We start from the raw sequence: 21,845 nt of genomic DNA, 5'->3' as shown, positions 1-21,845 counted from the left end.
CTTCTATTTTTGAGATGTTACCCAACCTGAAGTCCTGGTGAAAATCTCACTTTCATCCATCAATTCTTTTGAAAAGGTTGCTTGGCCTATGGTATTAAAAGAAAAGGAGGAACAGAGACAGGGAGGGAGAAAGGAAGGGAAGGAGGGAGGGAGGGAAAGGAAAGAAAAATGATAGAGAAAAAGCAAATCACATGGTATAAGCTACTTTTCACTTATTAACTCAGTTCTGAAGGCCACTTAATGATGTATTACAATAGAGGGGAAACTTTTGATAAAATGATTTAAAACCTAACCATTATTTTAAAAATAAATGCTTCAACATAAGATAATTCTGAAGGCCGCTGTATGATACAGAGCAATGTTTGGTCACCCAACTATATATACGCTAAAAGGGGAAAGAAATCACTACTTTTGTTTCATCTTTTCATAGTTCAGCCCAATCTTCCAGTGAGAGGCAGGACGGCATGACCTGTGGCAATGCCCAATTTAGAACCCCCCATCCCGGGGCATCACAGCAGCGGGTTCTCCTGCTCAGGTGATTTGGTCAGGCTCCCCTGCTTTCCAGGCCGCCCTGCCCTGGTTGAGGCAGCAGGTTATAGTTGCTAGACCTGTTTTGTGTCAATTGGCATTTCTTTTCCTGAAGGCTACACATTCCCAAGTTTACGCTTCCTGAAAGGTTTGTTAGTTGACGCTTGTTCTCCATGGGTCGAAGTTCATCTGATACTGTCCCATCCTGAAAAGTGGGTACTTTCGGTAACTAGATATCACTGGATTTGTACATATCTGAAAGCAGTCTTGTAATTGGCACATTGCCAATGGTTTTTTTGAAAAACACTTCTTCTATGGTTGATGGGCTAATAGAACGTAAAGCTGGCAAAAGCAACAGGAGTTTTCCGAAGCGACAGGGTTGAGTGGGATATCTGAAATATGAGACAGTAAAGTCAGAATCCATTACTGATGGAAATTAATATCTTACACTGGAACACACATCACTTGCAATATAATTGCCTGATTTTTGCCTCTTTAATAACACACTATCCCTGCCACAGAGCCCTAGCCAGGTATCACTGCCCTGTTTCGGAGGTAGAATAATTAAGGTCTGGAAAGCATAGATGATATTGCCAAAAAATTACATGGTGCTTCTCTCTGCATTAGCAAAGAAGTCACATTTAATTTGGAGAAAAAGTATTTTTAAGAAATGTAGTACTCATTTTAGGCCAAATATTAAACTTACGGTTACCAATATAGAAAACAACCACGGTGTTGACAATAAAGTTGGCAATAGAATCCAAGTTTTCTAATTCTCAGGGTTCCTTTACATGGCTATTTCCCTCAAATAAAATGGCTCCCATTCCTAAGCAATTCTCCAAATTATTATTCAGACATTATACTTAGTCACTCTCAGGAATAATTCCATCCTTATTATATTGCAAATTAAAGACTAAGTTCTGTTGGGTGGCAGTGCCACCCAACTTTCATGTCAATGAAATTGGCATATAATTAAAGACGTGAGAAATTGCTTAACAATTTCCTCTCTTGATGTCCAACATACATCTGTGCTCAGATGGGCAAGTTCATTATTCTGCTGCCTTCGGATGCCTGTAAACCACTCCCTCGCTGCAGTCCTGATTCAGCCACAGCCGATAGCTCAGAATCACTCCATAAGGAGGGCTCCCTTCACTGAAACAACCCCCCTCAGGGAAACATGTTTGTGACTAAGCAAGGCTCAACCCATGGCCACCAGGTACTAGAAGCTGAGGGATATCAAAATTCCTTCAAGAGTTGGGTGGCTGGATACTGTATTTAACTGCCTGACATTCCATCTTGCAGATCGAGTCCAGGAGAGCACCTTTCATGCTTGTTTCAACTTTGAGCACATGAGATCCCCTCTCCTTTTTGTAATATGAGGCTGATAGTTCATTCTGCGCCTCTGAGGACCTCCTTTGGCTCTTTCACTATCTAGAATCATGGCCACCCATGGATGAGGACCACTAGAGCATATCTAATGATGTGGTATGGAAATGGTGAAGGTTATGTACATTTTGGAAAAATGCCTAGATCCCATCACTTGTTCTCCTTGCTGAATCCATCTCCTTTGATCCCTGGAATGTAATCCCAAGACCCATGTCTCCCTTGTGCCTTGCCCAGCCCTCTTCTCAACAGCTGTTCACAGCTCCAGGTGGAAGAGAGAGAACTCTAGAGGAGGTTAGAGACAATGGCTACCTACACAAGTCTTCCAAGTCTGCAGCAGCCACTCAAGGTGCAGGAAATGTCCATAGTGAGAAACCATTCTGGGAAATAATTACTTTTGGAAAGGATGGATTTTGGAGAACCCAAAGATAATTAACTCTTGACTTTCTGTGAGTAGATCATCTATTCATCTACTTACCCACTTCTTTTATTCTCTGGGTGAGAAAGGGCTGGTTAGCCAGTCAAGAATTAATTCAGGGTCTATTATGTGTGGAGTACTGCACTACCTAGAATCGATGTGAGGGTTGGTGGGGGGACAGTGTTTCTGGCTGCTCAAGACTTCAGTTTTGCATATCTATGCCCCTGATTCCATCCATTAGCATGAAAACTGGAGGTTTTTCTTCAGGTCCAAGTGATTTGATCACAGATTCAGGTATTTGATCTTTATCAAGTTACAGCATACGGTTTGTATGAAATGCTGAATAAATGCTAATTCCTAACCTTCTCCTTAAATCCTAGATAAAGAGAGAAATGATTTACAGAGCTGTAACGTACAATTAGCTCAGTTTTCAGGTTAACTTTTCATTTCAACTTCAGATTTCATTTTTATGGACAGAACAGCACTAGAGGAAAGAGCAGTCACTGATTTGAAGGAGCTAAGGAAAGAAAAGTTTTGTCACATATATGACTCCAGATATTAATATTAAATTATAGCTGACAGCATGAAATAAGAACTCTCTTTTGAAGTAGATGTGTTCCTCCCACAAATAATTTCTTTGTTTGGGGGGTGGCTGGATGGACAGGTAGCCTACTTGCCATTTCTCTAATGTTAGTTTGTGGTTGAATTCACTCAGGCCATCTCCGAGCAGCACCTTCTGACCTGCCAGGCTCCCTGGGACACTGTCCCTCCCCCCTCAACTTTGCCCTTCTACCAACCGGTTCTAAGGACTGGCTCTTGTTGCACCCCTTTCCCCCTTCTGAGACGCCTTCTATCATTCCAGAACCAATTCATATGGCATCTCCTCCGTCACCCTTTTCAGATTTCCTCTTTCCTCCTCCTTTCCACCAGAATTCACATCTCACACGCCCCACTTTGCTTTTCTTGCTTCTATGGTCCAATCAGAGTAACATCTCCACCTACTTTACATGATGGGGGGGGGTCTTGTTCTTTTTTGTTCCCCTCAAAGCCCACCAGGAGCTCTGCACATAGTGAGCACTCGGCAAAGGACGGACAGAATTAGTAACTAGATTCCACCTTCCTTTCGATGCTTATACCTTAATTGCTCCAATGTCAAAAATCATTTAGGAAATATAAGTGATTTTTCAGTGGAGAAAAGGTGCCTAAATTATTTACTGCACCGTTTTAGAATTCGGGGCAAATATTAAGTACCTATTGTAAATATTCTGAAAGTCAATGTAAGTTTTAAATTAGATAACAATGGCACTCTAATTTGGAAAAAAACATATATACATGAACTGTCACTCAACACAGTTTCAGTGATATTCCATAGACAGGGAGCAGTTCATTCATTCGATACTCAAAAGAGGATTTCTAATAGAAATAAGCACATCCTAGCAAAAGTGTTATCAGTCCAAATGCATATCACTGACTTGGGATTTTTTGACCCCATAGAGGAGAACTCATTAAAGGCCTATAAACGTCTGAGGTGATGGAAATGGGCTTCCATGGGCTCCCCTTCAAGACCAATCTAGAGAATAAACAACAATACAACCTCTTCTAACTTCAGATCTACCAAGGCCTTACTTGATAAGCTAGAGAGATTCCACTGCCATTTTAAGAAGCCTTGCATTTTTCAACTGAAAAATGGAATCAGAAGTCCTATACCTCTTGTCCAATGGTGGGCTGGGAGAAGCCTGGCTGGAGCCCCTCATGACCAAGAGTTTTGATGCATAGCCAAGACAAGCATCCCCCAGTGGGCCCTGTTGGACCTGAAGTAGCCTGGCGCTGTGACTCAAAATAACTCCACAGGTAACAGTTCCCAGAGTCAAACAGCAGTCACGATGGGTGAAGGTGGCCTCTCGGGGCAGCTCCCTGGCCCTTCTGTTTGGAACTGACATCTGAAGAAAGGCACTGCCTTTTTTAATGAATGGTTAGACCTTTTCTAATATATCAACCATAGCATTTTGACCTTTCTTTTGACCCTTTCCATATCTGGGTCCATTCACATAAATTAGTTCAACTATTTCGGTGGATCAGCTTGTTTGACCTAGGCCACTGGAGTGTGTCTGGAAGTGCTTTCACCTTGATAATCTAATTTGATTTGTTCCTTTGACCCACCCTAAGAGATAGATAAGGGCAGCGATTCTAAGTTAACTCGCTGGCAACAGGATAATTAGTCACAATGTTTGAACTGGCTTCTTACTGCCTGCTCCCACGTTCACAATGGGAGCAATTTTCTTAAGTACATGTTCAAGGCAAATGAGAATCACCTGGTATGGATGTAGCTGTTGAGAGTGAGCTGAGCCTCGTCTTGAAGAGCTGCAATAGCGGCAGCATTCCGGAAACTTCTCAGTTCAGAACCACTGTGTGTAGGAACTAGAAATGAAGGTCAGGAAACTGTGATAGGCAGCAGAGAAAATGCAGGAGGGGAAAGCACTTCTCTGGAAGTGGATGGCCAGCCAGGAGAACAAGCAGCTCCTCAGGGCTGCAGAAGAGGGGGCCAGCCTAATGGCATCTGCTCCCTCGAACATCAGGGATTAGCTTGGATTTTGAGATGGCTGGATGGATGAGTGAAGTGGCCAAACTGCGGAAGGAGAGGAGACAGGGGGTTGGGTCTGCTTACCAGCTTTGAAAGTGACAATGCATTTTAGACAGGCAAATTCAGTAGCATCTAATCGGAGTTGTCTAAATCGAGCCACCACCTCTTGCAAAGCCTGTATTTCAGATATGATCTTGTTCAGCTTCTGGGAATCTGTGTTGTCACCATTCATGCCTAGAATGAAAATATGGAATAAATGCTCTAATATGAAGGCATTTTCATGATTTAATATTGATTTTTGACAAAATCCTGCATATCAACATCTATTCAATTGTCATTCTAAGATATCTGATTCCATGTAAACTGGCTATATTGTATGAAAGTTAATATAAAATCTTCTCTTGGATGATAACAAACACAGTAATTTGCATTTAAATAACAATGCAAGCAGTCATGAATACAACAAAACAACATTATTTGCATTTAAATATAGATTTATAAATGACAGGTATACTCTATTGTTCAGCAGGAATTTGTTATTCTTTACATGTTGTTCTTTTTTCAGTGATGTATTTTTATGGTAATTTCTACAACAAAGTCATTAAATTGTGCAATTCTTACCAGATACAGCCAGTAGAGTGTTAGCATCAACCGGAATGGCCCATTGTGCTATTCCTAGAACAAACAGTTCTCTCCAAGCATCTTCCAAAAGCATCAGCTGTCGTACAATAGATGTATAATATAATATAGTGTGTAATTTATAAATTTATAAACAATTTCAATATGTAAATTTCCATTATTTTAAAAAGTGTTTTAAATGCCTGCCTTGGGTAAATTTTTTCTGAATATTCTAGCTTTCCCTTTATCTTTTTGAAAAGGTGCCTATACATAAGCACATGCATTTCACAGCCATTTCAATTCCCCAAAGTTTGCTCTCCCAGGAAAGGGTTTACCCCTCTTGTCCTTGCATCCACTCATTACTGACCCACTAGAAACTTCTCCTCAAAACAAGGCTCGAGGAAGTGCCTACAGCAGCTCAGCAGGCCTGTCCCCCTCACACAAAATGCTGATGATGTCAGAGTTGAGGATTTCTGACTAAGCCTACAGATCTGGGCTCCCATCTTCCTGGTGGGGGCAGGGGGTGGGTGCTGGGAGAAAGAGGGAGAGAGGGAGAGAGAGAGGGAGAGAGAGGGAGAGAGAGAGGGAGAGAGAGAGGGAGAGAGAGAGGGAGAGAGAGAGGGAGAGAGAGAGGGAGAGAGAGAGAGGGAGAGAGAGAAAGAGAGAGAAAGAGAGAGAAAGAGAGAGAGAGAGAGAGAGAGAGGGATATCACTAATTCCCAAGAGGCCTGCAGGGAAATCAGGGTGTAATTATGTTAATGGGGTTTTGCTGAGTTTACCTCCTCTCACTGCCTGATTTTTCTGAGAATCATAAGTGGACAGCATCAAGGTGCTTGTCATTTTCATTCTAATAAAATGTGCTACTGAATATTTAAAATGAAAATCTGTCTCTTTTTCCAAATTGGTATACTGGATCCCACTTCACTGCTGTTGCTTGTTGTTGAAGGGTTTCTACCCAAAGGCTAAGTGGCAGGCAGTAAGTAAATTTCTGTTTGTATTAAAGAGTGGACAAATACTTATTTTGAGAAAAAATAGCAATTTACACACACACACACACACATACACAGCAAGTGATTAGAGCCAACCAGTAAATCAGTAAACTGGTCAATTGATCTTGATCTTGAAAAATTTCCATTAAAAAAAATCCCTCCCAAATTAGCTAATTCGGGAAGACTTAGGTAAAGGATTTCCTTTTGGGAGCTAAGGGCTGAATTATGAAGTCATGTAACCCAAATCACAATTAGATCTAAAGACTTAAATTTTTATTTTTATTTATTTATTTATTTATTTGCATGGGTAGGCACTAGGAAGCGAACCCGTCAAGGCTTAATTTTAAAAATGCTTTAATTTCAGTTTTATTGCATCAAGTACAGGAAACAACTATTTAAAAATTCAAGGTAAAAAATGATCTATCTGTGGCCATCTGTAAAAGTACAGGCCATGAAAAAAGAGCAACCAAAGCTAGAAGATTAAATGTTTTTTGTACATTGCCAGATCTCTCTGCAGGAAATGTACTTCATATTAAGGGGCACTATTATGCCTTAATTAAGTATGAAATAATTCATTTCACACCTTGTGTTTGGAACTACTTACTAGCCTTTTGTAGGATTTGTCATTAATTTCTGTGAAGACACTGATAACAGCCATTGGTTGTGAACACTTCATTTCCTTTCTTTCCTCAAGGTTACAAAAATACCGGCAGGGGCTATTTCTGGTATTCCTAACAACAAAATTTCTGCGGGGGCGGGCCACGGTGGCTCAGCAGGCAAGGACGCTTGCCTGCCATGCCAGAGGACCCGGGTTCGATTCCTGGTGCCTGCCCATGTAAAAAAAAAAAAAAAAAAAAAAAATTCTGCGGTTTGGGTCTATGCAACTTTTAGCAGTGGCCCATATTTTCTCTCCCTCTGAATGTCATTTTTACGACCAGAGAATTATGCAAAACGCTTATTTGTTTACAACATTGTTCAGTGCACTTAAAGGATCTAAGTGAGACCCTAGCATGCAGGAAGTGTCTGATCCTACCAGCTGATAAATTATTGGCCCCAAACTGTATCAATGGAGAATACAAAGCTGTGAACATAAAATAATGAGTAGTTCCAAAAATCTCACAGGAGAATACTCTTATCACCTTACAACTTATCTCAGTTCCAATATTCTTATGAATATTTTTAAATATTTTTAATTTTTATTTAAATTGTTTTATTAATAATTTAAAATTTCATTGATAAAACTTTATTTGAGAGTAAATCTAAGGTTTCATGAAGGAGCATGAACTATACAGCCTACTCTGAACTGTTTGAGATAGGTGGAAATGAATGGGGAGATAGATGGAATGATACAGCAAATGTGGCAAAACATTAAAATTGGCTGAGCTAGGCACTGGGGCTGGGGATATGTTGGAATTCCCTGTATGAGTTTTGTATTATTTTATAACTGTCCTGTAAGTTTGAAATTATTTCAAGATAAAAATTTTAAGAAAAAGTTTGTGATGTCTCGATTAAACTTAAACATTTTTGTCCTTCAGGAAAGATCTAACTTTCCTGAGACACATAATTGCATTTCATACTAAGGATTCTATAGCTATATATTTTGAACCCACGTAAAGAAGCTAGTAAATGAGTTTCCTTATTGCTGGTAAGAACTGATGCTTGGCATTGGTGCTTTATCTGGGTAACATTTATAAGGCTGATTACTGTTGCTTCTTCCTCCCACCTCCCATGCACAAACACACACACACACATCCCCCAAGACTCAGTGCTCTCTTGGTACCTGATCTTGCAAAGACAGCGTGGAGAAAGCTGGCACACTCTTGGCCCACTTGATACTCATAAAGAGAAGCCTGGCAGCTGATTCACACACAGACTCTGTGGCCACCTCATACAGGTACATTGGGGTCCCGTTCACTTCATGGGGGTACTGGCAGGGAAAGAAAGAGAGATACCTGAAAGTGAGGAAACCACAGCTTTGCAGGAAAAGCCAACCTTTTAATTTCGTAATTAGAACAGGGAACAAAATAAAATGGAATTTGGATGATCTACTTAAATGTGCAGTTGCCATAAGTGGGATTGGGGGTGGGTAATCTGTATCTAGATAGTTTGGGAAATAGTATTTGTCGGGAAGGACTTATTTCCACTCTTTGGGGGCCTGTGCCTTTTAGTGGGGCATATGGCTTTTTCTATGCCCTGCAGCAAATTTTCCTTGGGCTGAACCAAGTGCCAGGCCTAGCTCCCAATTTAGACAGGAGCTTCTCATATCTGTGTAAATAAAAATAGATGTGAAAAAAGTATAAATTAATAGGCATCCCAAACACAAATATGCATACGAGTATTTTTAGAAAGGATTAGTATATTATGGAAATATTTCAATTAGACATCTTAATCATTCACAGAGCATTCCCATTCATAACTGACAACATATTCATAACACTACTTTCCCGAGCTTATTATACACATCAAGGGTAAGAAAGCAATATTAAATATTGTGTGTGTGCATGTGCCCAGGTGTTGGGCTTTCCTGCAGTGTGGGTTGCAGCTGGGCCTCCTCGGGGAGAGATCCTGGGCCCTTCTGGCCAGGAGTGGAGGCCTTGGGTAGGTGCCAGCTGGAGGCTGGAGGGCAGCCCCTGGGTGGCGGCCTTTCCAGGTGGTTCTGGCTGAGCCTTTCTACCTGGAGTCAATCCACGTGGCTCAGAAGGGAGTGAGAGTGAAGTGGAAATCAAGCCTAGTCCCTCAAACTCTCCTAACATTTCTCTCTTGTATTAGGGACCCACAGCTTTGCCCAAGACAATAGAGGCCTGCAGTTTGCAAGTGTGGTGAGCTCTGTTCTTCTGGCCTCCAGGAGTACCCGAGTCTGCCCTCTCCACCAGTCACCCCATTACCAGAGGGTGTTTCCTCAGGGTGCAGGTTCCTGGACGCCCTGCAAACTTACTGAAACAGAATCTCTGGGGGCCGGGCCATTTTTAGGCAGCTCACGCGGTGACTCTTCTGCACACTAATGTTGGAGCACCCCTGGCCAAACACCAGAAGGGAAGAGCAGGTGGCCGAGAATCCCCTGAAGAGTCCCGCAGGGCTGGAACACCCAGCAAGGCCTCTCTATCTTTAGTCTGACTCCATCCTAGCGCGGGGGAGATGGCCATGCCCCGGGATGAACTCCCTTGGGCCCAGCGGGGCCACTGACCTTGGGCGTGGGCTGAGCCAGGCTCACGAGGGTCTGCCTCTCGGGGGTGGCGGATACGGCGGCCAGCTCCAGGCCGTGCGGTTCCAGCTGCGAGACCGCGGTGAAGAAGGCCGGCGCGGGCAGCGCGGCCGACGGGAAGTGCGTGGCCGCCCCGTTCTCCTCCTTGTGCCCGCGGAAGTAGAGGGCCACCTGTTTGCGGATGGTGGACGTCCGAGGTCCCCGCTCGTGCTGCACGGCTGCAAAGACAGAGGGACCGACGCACGCCCGGGATCAGAGACGCGGTGACCCTGAGCGGCGGCTGCGCTCCCGAGACCAACGCCAGGTCTGGGCAGGCAAGGTCTCCCAGGAGGTGGCGGAGAAGGAGGGAAGGGGGGATGTGAGGGTGGAAGACGCTCTGAGAGCCTCCCCTACTTTGCATGGGCGAGGAAGCTGAAGCGGAGGAGAGCCTGGCTTCAAAGTACCACCAGAACAACCAAGCCTCACGCAAGATTAGGTGTATTCTCCGTCCATTAAGGGCTTCTCCCCATCCGGGGCGGGGTAAGTGGTGTCGCAGGAAAACCAGACATCTTCTGGGAAGAATAGCCCAGTATCTCTGTATTCTTTATTGATTTCAGTAGTCCCTGTATCCACGTTCCCATAAAAGGGAAAAGGAAACGTTGAGCACAGCCAGGTCCAAACTCTCTGCACAGACTTCACCCGCTCAGCCCAAGGGTGACCCCTCTCCCTTGCTCTGGTGGAAATAGTTTTTGTCTCCCAGGGTCCTAGTAGAAAACGACCCAATCCCCGGGGACGCGGGGGGGGGGGGGGGGACGGGACGAGGGAGAGCACGTCTCGGAGGGTGCTGAAGAAAAGCAGGGGAGATGTGACAATTACCACCAACAGTTTAAACAAACAAATTAATTCAGGGCAATCTTCCACCCGCGGAGCTTGACAACTTGTCAATACACATGTTCAACAGGTGGAATGCTCTCTCCTGCTTCCTGCGCCGCAGAGGGAGCGCTCCCCATAGACGGAGAGCTCCGTGGAGTGCCACTCAGCCCCCGCCGCAGCCAAGGTCAAATTCACTCTGCACCCGGGTTCAGAGGCCCCTTCCGTGCTACCAGCCCATTATCCAGGCCCCACTGCAGCGGCCTGGGGCGCCCTCGCCAGGCCGCGACGAGGGGCGCAGCTTGGACGGCGCTGTCTGCCTAGGAAGCAGTTTAAGGGCCTCTGGGAGCTGGGCGTCAAAACACCTACAAGTGTCACCCTGCTTCCCTGGCCCCCTTTCTTCCTTTTCTGTTGAACCTAGAGAAGGCCCTGGGAACAAAACAGACAGACACAAGCGCTGAACTGATTTTGGCATCTTGGTAAATTTGCAAGTAAAAGCTCGAAATTTCACGTTTCCGTGTTTCTGCAGCCCCCTCATCCCCCACCACATCGTATCCTGGTTCCCATTATCCCTTCCCGCGAAGACTGTCCAGATTTGGAGATGCCAGGGTTGTCTAACAGGCTGCAAAGGGCTGCAAGGAGAGGCGATAAGAAGGGTTAGGGCGCCACGCAGTGGAGTGGGGTCTCCGGGAGCGCTGCCTTCGTGGGGTGCCTGTGGCGCGCACGTGCCGTGCCGTGTGTGAGCAAGGGCAGTTCAAGGTAGTCGGAAGAGGGATCATGCAGAGAGACCGGAAGGATATGACTGAAAGCCCGAGGCCAATTCCCAGCATCTGGAAAGAAGCGCTTGGGAGATGATTTACATGCATAGGAGTACCGTGCATTTTCTGTACATATAATTTACTTACTACTCAATCAGCATTAGGAGAATAAAGAGAAGTACTGATTACCGTCTTTGTTCATGTTGACTTCCAAACACTTCTTCAACCGACACGCCCTGCATTGGTTTCTGTGCGTCTTATCGACGGGGCAGCCTCCCTGGAACAGAGCGCAGACGGTCAGCGGCCCCCGGGGCCTTTGGGAAGCCGGTGCTACGCGGGTTCCGGTGAAACCCGTGGAGGCTGGACCCTGGTCCCACCACAGACCCCGGAGCCGCGAGCCTCGGCCGGTGAAACGCGAGGGCCCAGCTAGAGAGGGGTCTAGGAGTGCCGGGCTACTTGAAGAGGGCCAGCCTCCAGCACTACGAAAGCGGACAAGGAGAAAAGTCTTTCTCCCAGTAGGTGAATGTGGGAGCGCCTGAGCAGAGGAGCTCGCAGTGGGCGGGGTATGTATTTGGGGTGGGGTGGGGGAGACATCCGCCAGCAGCCGAGGTGGTGGGGCCGGGTCTTTTCAGGACCGAAGACAGCGACCTGGCCCCAGAGGAGGAGGCCTCTGAGCTTGGCCGGGGACAGGCTTGGCCATCAGGATCGCTCTCTTCTCCCCCTACCCACCCACTTCCTTTTCGCCAATTTTTCTTTTCGCTCTCAGGTCTTGAGTTTATCCACTTCAGTCACTTTTTGGGTGCGCTCGCTTATCTGTCAGGTTTCCTCCCATATATTCTTCACTCGCCTGTTCTCTCACTTTTGTCCCAAGCCTCTATACTTGAAGTCATTTTTATAACCAGCATACTGAGATTGTCTTAAAGACTAGCCTGGGCCTAGGTTGATGGAAACACGGTCATTCCAGGTAGGTGAGGCAGAAGCCAGAGTGGTTAGCATGGCAAGAACTGGAGTGGGCAGAGGGAAGAATCCAAGGCCTGGGCAAAATGTAGAAATGCCCATTGTATAAATATGGCCAGGAAGATAAAAATGCGATGGACTGTCTGACAAAGAGAAAGTATGCACTGAGAATATTCACTTGGTAACTGAGAAAAGGTAACCACTGCCTTAGAAATATTTATCTAAGATGTCTAAGAAAAGAAATATTTTACCTAATGCAATTTTTTTTTTCTGGAAAGAAATCAGCTATTTTAAAGAGGAAAATTACAGGCAGAATTTGCTAGGGAATCAGTGTTAAGTGTCATTACTGAAGGAACATATATAGAGAGAGATGTATAAAGAGTGATATATGTATATGCATTTGTATACAGAAAATACATATGTAAGTTGCTGCTGTTACATTTGCAGTGGACAGAAGGAGAACAGAATACATTTATTCAATTTTGTTTCATAGTCTCAAAAATTCATGTGCACTGAACTTGGGGTAAGTACATTTCGTTTCTCTAAAATATCCCTCAGGGGAAAAAATTACATGGGAGAATGCAGTTTTATAAGACCACACCCCTTCAGTTTAAAGATGTATTGATTTATTTAAAATAAAAGTGAGGCATAGGTTCATTACAACTTCTAAATGTCTCTACTGTTAATAATAAGTTAGAATATTACTCACCTAATCTTAGAATAAAAGAGAGAAAGGAAATAATTTTTGGTCCCTGTGTGAATTCTTTGGGTCATCCTCACTGGCCGGTGTAATAGCTCAAGGTAAAGAGGTTTGAAGAGCTGTTGTTATTAAATGTAATCATAGGCCTATCCCCAAATGGTGTCCTCTAGTAATCTGATACACATGTTAATGCAAAATGGAAGTCCTTGTTAAGTCTTCAAATCAGAGCAAATGTACATAAATATGTGAACCTGAGAAAGGATGAATGCTTCAGCTCAGCCCATTTGTTTTCTCTGCAAGGAGAGGAACAGGCCTGATGAGTCTATTATCATGCCTTTACAACTGCTTGGATCCACATCAATAGGTAGGACTGACAGCCATCCCTTTTCAAAACACCCAAGCATAAAATCTGAGATTTTGATTCCCCTTTTCTGGAGATCCAGTAAAAGATAATTTAAGCAGAAGCCTCCTCAAATACAATGACCCACAGTAAGCTCACAGCCCCATGGCGCTACCAGATACAGTCTTGCGTGTGGAGAAAGTGGCATGTCCAGAGGGACAAGCTGGACACCGATACAGAACTGTGGACCCAGTTAAACAAGTAGAAGGGCTGGAGAGCTCAAATAACTTGCCCGAATGTAAGTGTCTTTTGAGATGTTGCTGTTAATCTAGCTCTATCGGAGACTGATATGAGCAGTCATGGTTTCAGAAAAAGATTTCAGAATAATTTACTAGCAGCAGTGTGCCTGTGTACATACATTCCACCTATCTATCTATAAATTAGTGAAAGTGTTTTACCTCTTGTTACCAAAGGGCTACTTCTGACTAATGCCCTCTCTGGGATCCTTTTGGGAGTAATAGAGAAAGCCTCTATGTTGAGGGTCTGTATCTCTGGCTAAGGATAGGACAAAGCGTGGCAATGGAAGGCCAGTCTCCTATGTTGAAGTAAGCCTAAGATTGAGTTGGAAACTGAACCAGGGAGTTCTGCCTGCTCTTTCTGGTACCTTTGGCTCACACTCAGCCCTGACCTTCTTCGCTTTGAGGCAATTCTGCCAGCTCAAGACTAAAACACAACCAGGAAAATCTGAGCAGCTCAGGAGGAAGGAAATATGGGAAACTTGGGAAAAGTCCGATTACATCTTCCTTGGGACCTTCGCTTCTTGCTTATGATGATGTTTTCTGACAAGGCCCAGCAAAGACTGAGTAGGTGCTGAAGGCCCCTTGCCTGCTTCCAGACCAGCATTGCTTCTCCAGAGTTGAAAGTGCACAGCCCTCATTATTGGGTCTCAGATAAAAGTGACAGCGACCTTGACTCAGATGTCCATTGCTTTTATCCTCCCATGTAATGATGAGGGGACTGTGCTTGGGTGCTGCTAGGAATTGGGGTGGAGAGGCAAAGTAACATAGCCTTTTCTCCTGCTTGCTACTTGTGGTTTAGCCCCTAAAGATCCTTAGCCCCGGGGGACACCTTGATTGAAAATCTGTCAGATACTTTAAAAGAGGGTGTAGGGAGGCTCTAGGATTTCAGACTTCCTCCTGAGAACTCCACTGTCCTCCCTTACCTCTTCTTGCTCTTCCTAGGCAAAAGGGTCTCTGAGAGTCGAGGCAGGAAGGGGGGGGTGGGGGTGGAGGGAGGGGAGAGGTAAGGTCAAGGCAGCAGCGTGGAAACTCAGAGAAGGCCTTGGCATAAACAAAGGGGAGGAGGAGGCAGAGGGGCACCTGGCACAGTGCTGCTCTGGCTAAGGTACCTGGTTTCCAGATTTGCAGACATACGTCCTATTCCTTCGGATACTCCGTTTGAAAAACCCCGAGCAGCCGTCGCAGGCGTAGACCCCGTAGTGTTTCCCCGAGCTGCGGTCACCGCACACTTTACAGGGAATATCTAAAATGCGGCCTGAAATCGCAGGAAAGAGGAAAGGGGGTGAGGGCGGAGAGGGAGAGGAGGGCGGAGATGAAGGAGGAAAAAGGAGAGGGAGAGAGAGAGAGATGCTAAGCAATCTGACCTCTGAAGGGATTACCACCGAAGCTGCGGTAAAAGCAAATAATGAAGTGATTTTATAGCCAAACTTTTTTTTTCCTTGAGCAAGTGTCAGTTTCCTACAATGAGCATTATTCATGCACCGCTACATGTATTTGGGTCTCCTCTAATCGCCGAGACCCATTTTGGAATAAAAGATCACAGCGGGCCCGGGCCGCGGCACCGCTCGCCGCTGCCTTTCTGCTCTGCGGAAAGTTGGGCCGCTTCCCTCCGGCGTTCTCGCATTTAGCAGCGAAAGTTGTTAGCGGGCGCGCGAGGAGACAAACTTGAAATGTAAAAGGGAAAAGAAGAAAAACAAACACGGCTGGAACGAGGGATGGCAGCTGGAAGGCAATCGAGTTTTCTCGGAGCTCCACCGGGCGGTTGTTATTATTGGGATGATTATTGTAATGCTAATACTCGGATTATTAATGATAATAAGGGTAGCGGTAATTGCCCAACTTTCGCTTTACCTATTTAAAAGGGAAAGTTTGGTGGGTCGTTTTTGAGAAATTATACCTTTTAGGAAGAAATTCTTTTCTCCGCAGAGTAATTGGCACCGGGCTAGGCCAGAGAGGGGAGAGGGATACAAACGTACGGGTTCCCCAGCAGGTCAGCGTAGACAGCGACCCTTCCTCGCCCCAACCCTAACTTCTTTCTCCTTTAAAAGACCAGCCTCCTCACACTAGGGCCAGCGTTTTACTGAAAAACCATTCGCACTACCTCTTCTTTTCTGTTTCAACGCCGCTGCCAGAGGCAGATTTTTAAGGATCTGATTTCTCTGGGCTGCCCGCCGCCCCCCACGTCTCCTGGCCCGGACAGCAGATGCCCAGCTTGAGAGAACTTCCCTTGGACTCTCTTCAAGTCCAAATGGCCGCAGACCCCGGAGGAGTTTTACGGGGGTGGGGAGGGGGTAATACACGGAAATTCGGAAGGGAGGGAATTATTTTTCTCTAAGGCCCCACAGTACAACAAGTGCCTGGAGCGGTTTATACGGATTTAGGAATCCTTCCTCCTGCAAACAAAGGGGGGAGGGGGGAAGGGCATTAAAGTGTTCAAGTGATTTCTTTTCCCGTCGCAACCCATCTGATGGCCCCCACGTCTGGGCCAGGCAGGCCGCGGGCCTCGATGAAAGTCGACAGCTGCCCTCCAGAGCGCAGCCGGCCCGACTGCGATTAGGTCGCGGTGGGGAATAGGCAGGGGTGAGACCCACCCGGCGAGAGGAGGAGGGAAGGCGAAGGCGCGGGGAGGGGAGGGCCCGGGAGGGGTGCACTGTGGAAACCTCCTAAATTCCGAGGCACCAGGGTGCGCGCGCACCCGGGCCCGGCGGCCACCTTCGCTCAACTCAGGTCTTTGGGGGTGGGGGAGAGGAAGCAGGCGGAGGGGGCGGGGAGTCGGTAACCACCAGGCATGCCCGGGTAATTACAGTCCCGCCGCCGCACCTGCCTATAGAGCCACCAGTGACCCGTCAAAAAGAGTAGCATGGGAATTCGGACGGCGACAAAGGCTGCGGGGAGGCGCGCGGCGCGGCGGCCACCGCCTGGGCGCCCCCTCTCCCGCAGGGTGGGAGGGGAGGTTATGCTGGGGGGAGGGTGGGCTTGAGAGGAAGAGGCGAAGCCGCGGCGGGTCTTGTCCCCCGCCCCCTTGGATCTGTCACGGCCGCCTAGGAGCCGGGGGCGAGCTCTGCTCTGGAAGCGGTGAACTTGGTTTCTCTGTTTTGCTACCGTCCACCTCTGCGTAACATACATCCTTCTGCCCGCGCTGGGGTCCAAGTCTGGGGGCCGATAATATTGCCGTCCCCAGCTGTCTTCTTCCTCCCTGTGGGTCTTGTGATGAAGACAAGATGAGCGCACGGGAGGACCAGTGCCGGGTTCCTCTGCCCGGTTTCTCGACTCGGGCAGAGACCAGGGACATACAGCTCTGGAGGACTCTGGTGGTGATCGAGGAAGGCCTCGATGGTCGACCCCGGGTCCCGGTGGCTGTGGCTGGCTCTGCCTCTGCCCAGGCCTCCGAGCCGCGGCTCGCGGGCAGATCAGAGACAAGCAACCCGGCTGGGGCGGGGCCCAGGAGGGAGCGACGCGAAAATGCCGGGGCGCGGCGCGGCTGCGCCTCAGACTCCACCACCCAGCCACGTTAAGGTGACTTGGGGTCACGAGACAAGTTGGTTGACCTCGTTGCAAATCTCCTCTCATTTAGCAAGCCGAGCGAGCTCCGACGTGAGGCGCGCGGGTAGTTTGCTGAGGCTGGAAAACCGTTCTTAACTTCCCTCGCCAGGAGGTCCTCTCTGGGCTTTTTGTGTGTTATAATTGCCTAAAGATATATGGCAGCTTCGATTACTGTAATTACCATCAGAGGCTGTTGAAAGAAGTTAGTCTGGGCTGCAGGGGTGACTGGCCCGGGGCTTGTTTACCACCCAGGCGGGACTCCCGGGTGACATCCCTTTGCTCTCCAGTCCCGCGAGTCCCGGGAAGCAGACCTCGGCCCGGCCCCCGCCCGCTGCGCGCTCGCCTCCTCGCCGCCCCCGACCGGGGGGCCGTATGTTTCAGGCCCAACTGCCGCCACGGCTCCTGTGAGCCTGTGGGCGGGAGAAACCTCGGAGGCGGCGTCCAGGCCCACGCCGGGGTTCGAGGCTTCCATGGCTGAACTTAGGCTCTTGGCTTGTTGGAAAGTTCCAAAGTTCCCGGTCATGCCCACGATGCCTTTTCCCCTCAAAGTCCGGCGGGTCCGCCTGCGTCCTGGCCCACTGCGCGCGGGGGCCCCCAGCTAGTCAAGCTTCTTGCTCGCCCTTTCCTTAGCCTCGAGCCCCCACTTTCGAGCTCCTCGGCGACTCAGCACCCTAAGTGGGGGAAAGAGCTCAAAGCTCCTTACTTCCAGCGGAGGAGGAGGAGAAGGCCTAGCCTAGTTCGAGTGAGTTAGGAGCCTGCAGATGTCCGTGGACTTTGGTTTTTGCAATGAAGACTCAGATGCGAGGAAAAATAAAAAGCCTCCTTCTGCTCCTCCCAGGAAGGACAGTCATTCCCGGGAACTTGGACCACCAAAAGCGAGCTCGCTTCGCTTCCCGAAGATTGAAACATCCAGGCCCCAGGGAGGCCCGAGGCTAGCTGGAAACGCTACTGAACCCTCTGCAGGGGCCGCTCCGCAGTCAGGCAGGGGAGAACGTTCCTTCTCTCTCTCTCTGCCCTACTTTTAAACATTTCTCCTTTTCTCTTCTTGTTTATGTTCATTTTGCTGTAAATTTTTAAATGGCAGCACCCAAACCAACCCAAAAAACAAAATGAAAACACCACCAACATCTGTGGGGGTGGGTGGGGGGAATTGCATCCCAGCGGGACTTCATATCAGTTCTCAAAAGTGTCTCGGACTCTCCCAACTTTCAAAGACCTAGGACAATGAGAGGCAGTTAAGGAAGGGGGAGGAGGGAGCCCATAGCGCCAAAAATGCTACAGGCGAAAATAACAAGGGCAGCAGGAGACCTCCGGCATGTAGGGACTGCAGTGCCTGCCGTTCCCAGCCTAGGAACTCGGAAATGGCAGTCCCAGACCACCGGAAGGCGGGAACTAAAATGCCCCCGGGAAGTCCAAGAATTCCCGCGGTGCCCTCCCAGGGCTGCCTCGGGCCTGCACACTCGCGGGTTCCGCAGGCACCGTGCACGCAAATGCTCTCGCACGCACACATAGTCCTGCACTCGGGCCTCTGGGTGTGGTTAAAGGTCAGCTGCGAGCTGGGGTTTCTTGGGAGAGCCACCAACTAAGGAAGTTTGCGGGAAGGAGCGAAGCGCGCCAAGGGAACAGGCCACTCACTCCCGCCTCAGCCGAGGTCCGGCTCGAAAAGTCCTTGGGCTTAGGAATTTGGTCCGCTTTTTGCTAAAGCGCTTCTCCGTACTTTGAATTCCCCAGTTATGACCTATGCGGATTTAGGATTAAGGACAATGTGACTTTTAAATTGTTTCTGATTCTCAATTTGCAGGATTATTTGAAACAGCTAGAAACGAGGTGTAAAACATTCCATTCAAAATCCGCTTTGCGCAGAGTTGCTTTTGCGCGCTGGAGCTAGGAGTTTAGAGCTAGTGTATTATTGCGCTGCCGCCGGGAGCTGAGGCCCAGTTCCCGCCCCGGCTGCACCACCCCCCAGCCCCTCAGCTCCTGGAACCTAAGTAGGGGAAACACACCGTGCTAGGGGGTTGCGTAGGTCGCAACCTTCCCAGAATACCAGAAACGGGGAAATCAAGCAATCCAGAAGCAACGGAACTGCTCTCCCCTCACCACGAAACACTCCGACTCACGGTCTGCAAGGAGCTGGGCCACAGCGCACAAGCCCGCTAGAGTCCCTTTCACGGGCTCGGATCCGCAGCGCCCGCGGCGGGACCTCCCTGGCCTCCCCACCCTCTCGCCCCAGGCGGCGCGTCTGGGCCCCGCGGCGGCCCAAGAAGTACCCACTTGTTGATCCGGCCGGCTTGCTCATGCTTACGGTCCCGGGGCGGAGCGGTTGATGGGCGCTGCCAGCGTCCCGGCCCGCAGCGTCCGCCTCACCGCCCGGCGCCGCCGCTCTCCAGCTGCCCTCCAGCCTGCGAGGCTCCAGGGCCGGACAGGTGAAGTGTCTGTCGCGCGCTCTGCTGCTCCCCAGGCGTTCAGAATTCGTTCCACCGTGGAAATTTAAGCATCCTTGAGTTTCTTCCCGGCTCTTGCAAAACTGCAGCACTAGGAATGTTGCTTGGTATGGACAGACGCATGGACAGACAGACGGAAAGAAGGACAGGAAGACAGAGGAGGACAGCACTAGAGAGGCGTTGAAAGATAGAGATGGAGGCACGAAAATGGTCTTTCTATGGAGCAAAAAGGGTAAAACCCCCCTCTCTCCCCATTCCTGTCTCTCAGTCTTCAAGCTCTCCCTCTACACAGGCATGCAAGATGTGGGCAGATCTCTACAGACCGCCGATCTTCTAATGAGAGGAGGAAAATACACAACCGCAGCTTCAGAGGCAGATGGGCTCCCCGCGGCCGCAGCCCGAGTGCGGAGTGGGAAAATTAGATTGCAGGGAAGTCTTCGGCGCGAAGAGGCGACGAGGTCCCGGTTTCCGGGGAGAGCCGCGCACGCAGCTGCAAAGGGTCCCCGAAGTTCATTACCCCGTGACTTTGTGCCTGTCGCTGCCGGCTGGGTCCCTTGTAATATCTCCAGAAGCGCTCTGACAGGCAGCCGTGGGGAGGGGAATAAGGCGTCCCTAGCCCACTTAGCTTTTCCCCCAACTCCTGGCGGGGTCTGACGTCAGCCATGTGCGGGGAGGGGATGAGAAGAGGGAGGGGGTTAAATGCTAATGATATTAATGAACCTCCAAGCGGCTCCCAAAGAAAATGCAGACGCTCTCAGAGCCGGCGACTTAGAAAGTGTGAATATGGGAGTGTGGTTCTATGCGTGCGTGGTGAAGACGGAGCCGCTCTTGTAATAAAAATGAAGCTTTATATTTCATGGAAGAGCAGAAGGGGAGAGAAGCATGGATTTTTCTCAAAATGCTTTCCCCCCTTCTCTCCAGCGTACCAGAAAGAGAGATTCGTGGAAGAAACTGGATGCTTGTGTGTCTGTGTGTGACTGCGCGCACCGGATGTGGCCATGTGAGTTGGTTCATTCTTGGTCCCGTACCCCCTTCTGTTGAGTAAAACTTGGATCTGGCCCGAGGTGAGTAATTATTCCTTTTGCAACTACCTGCGGAAAGTTATAGCTGAGGAGGCTGTGTGCGGACTTGGAACCTAGGATAGGGCTGCGGGAGGCTCCGCGTTCCTGCGGCCTTTCCGCGGACCGCCGGGCCACCGACCGTGGGGAGGGCGCCGCCTGCTTCCCAAAGGAAAGCCGGCCACTGAGGAGCAGGGAGAAGCTCCTGTCACCTCCATTATCAGCAGCCCTGGAGAGCTTTCTCATCGCAGTTCGTCCCCAGCCGGCATCACTAGCTCCCCTCTCCAGCTGGGGGATTCTGGACAGCCCCCTGCCCTCACCCCCCTTCCACCCGGTTCCCCTTCCCCGCGACGGCTAAACTCGCTCGCTCTCTGGTTCCTGCGCTGCGCTGGGAGAGCGCATGCCAAGGGGAAGGTGATCCCCCATCTCTAAGAGATTAATTCTTATTTAAGCTCTCCCGGCAGCTTGAACTTGTAGAACAAGAGCTAGCATAGCCTCTCTTCAGGGCGTGGGCCCAGCCAGAGGTCAGAGGGTCACACCTCCTGCTCTCCAGCCCTCCGCGGCGCGTTCCTGGGTAGCCCTAGGGCCGAGGCCGGCGCTCTGCAACTCTACCCGCCCATCCCTGATCAGGCTCTTTCTCCCGACTCTGTACTGAGCGGGCTTTCAATCCGGATGCAGAGGCACGCCAGCCCGCACTCGCGTTCCCCAGAGCCCTCCGAAGGCGCAGCGCAACTCAGTCCCGCGTCGGAGGGGGCGCAAGCGGCGCGCTCCAGCCTGCGGCCGCAGCTCGTGACCGCAACTTCCCGCGGCTGCCCAGGCTCGGCCCGGCGCGGGGCCGCGCACGCCACACCCCGCAGCCTGAGTCCTGCCCCGAACCGCGCGGCGGCCGGGGGACGCCGCGAAAGAGAGAGAAGGGGGTCTGCTTTTTCCCAAATTACACTCCGACGCTGGGTTTTTCGGATTGGCATCAGATTAGGGAATTGTGGGGCAAAGCTGTAAACCTGAAGTATTTTGTTTTGTTTTGTTTTTTAGGTGCTAGGATGAGAAGTCAACCTATTGGACAGCCAGAGTGGGCAGCCCGGCCGGCGCTGCAGCGGGAACTCGAACTCAGCGCCCGGAACCGGAAGGGATTATCCGGGTGGGGTTTGAGAAACAGTTACGAGGCCAGGCTGGCTTTTGGTT

The 21,845-nt window shown here is 49.1% G+C and overlaps 1 protein-coding gene across 1 annotated transcript; it reads right to left on the bottom strand.

Moving 5' to 3' along the window:
- Positions 1-757: 757 nt before the first annotated feature.
- Positions 758-19,460, bottom strand: NR2E1 (nuclear receptor subfamily 2 group E member 1). Its single transcript, XM_077159291.1, has 9 exons — positions 19,436-19,460; positions 14,731-14,876; positions 11,515-11,602; positions 9,701-9,936; positions 8,297-8,443; positions 5,532-5,628; positions 4,995-5,144; positions 4,642-4,747; positions 758-920 (listed from the first exon to the last, which is right to left on the bottom strand). Exons 1-9 carry the CDS (start codon positions 19,458-19,460, stop codon positions 758-760), a joined length of 1,158 nt encoding a protein of 385 aa, XP_077015406.1.
- Positions 19,461-21,845: the final 2,385 nt, after the last annotated feature.

This window comes from Tamandua tetradactyla, chromosome 5 (genome assembly GCF_023851605.1).
Source record: "Tamandua tetradactyla isolate mTamTet1 chromosome 5, mTamTet1.pri, whole genome shotgun sequence".
Taxonomy (NCBI): domain Eukaryota; kingdom Metazoa; phylum Chordata; class Mammalia; order Pilosa; family Myrmecophagidae; genus Tamandua; species Tamandua tetradactyla.
The sequence above is the reverse complement of the archived record's forward strand: the minus strand, read 5'-3'. Positions and strand labels throughout refer to the sequence as shown.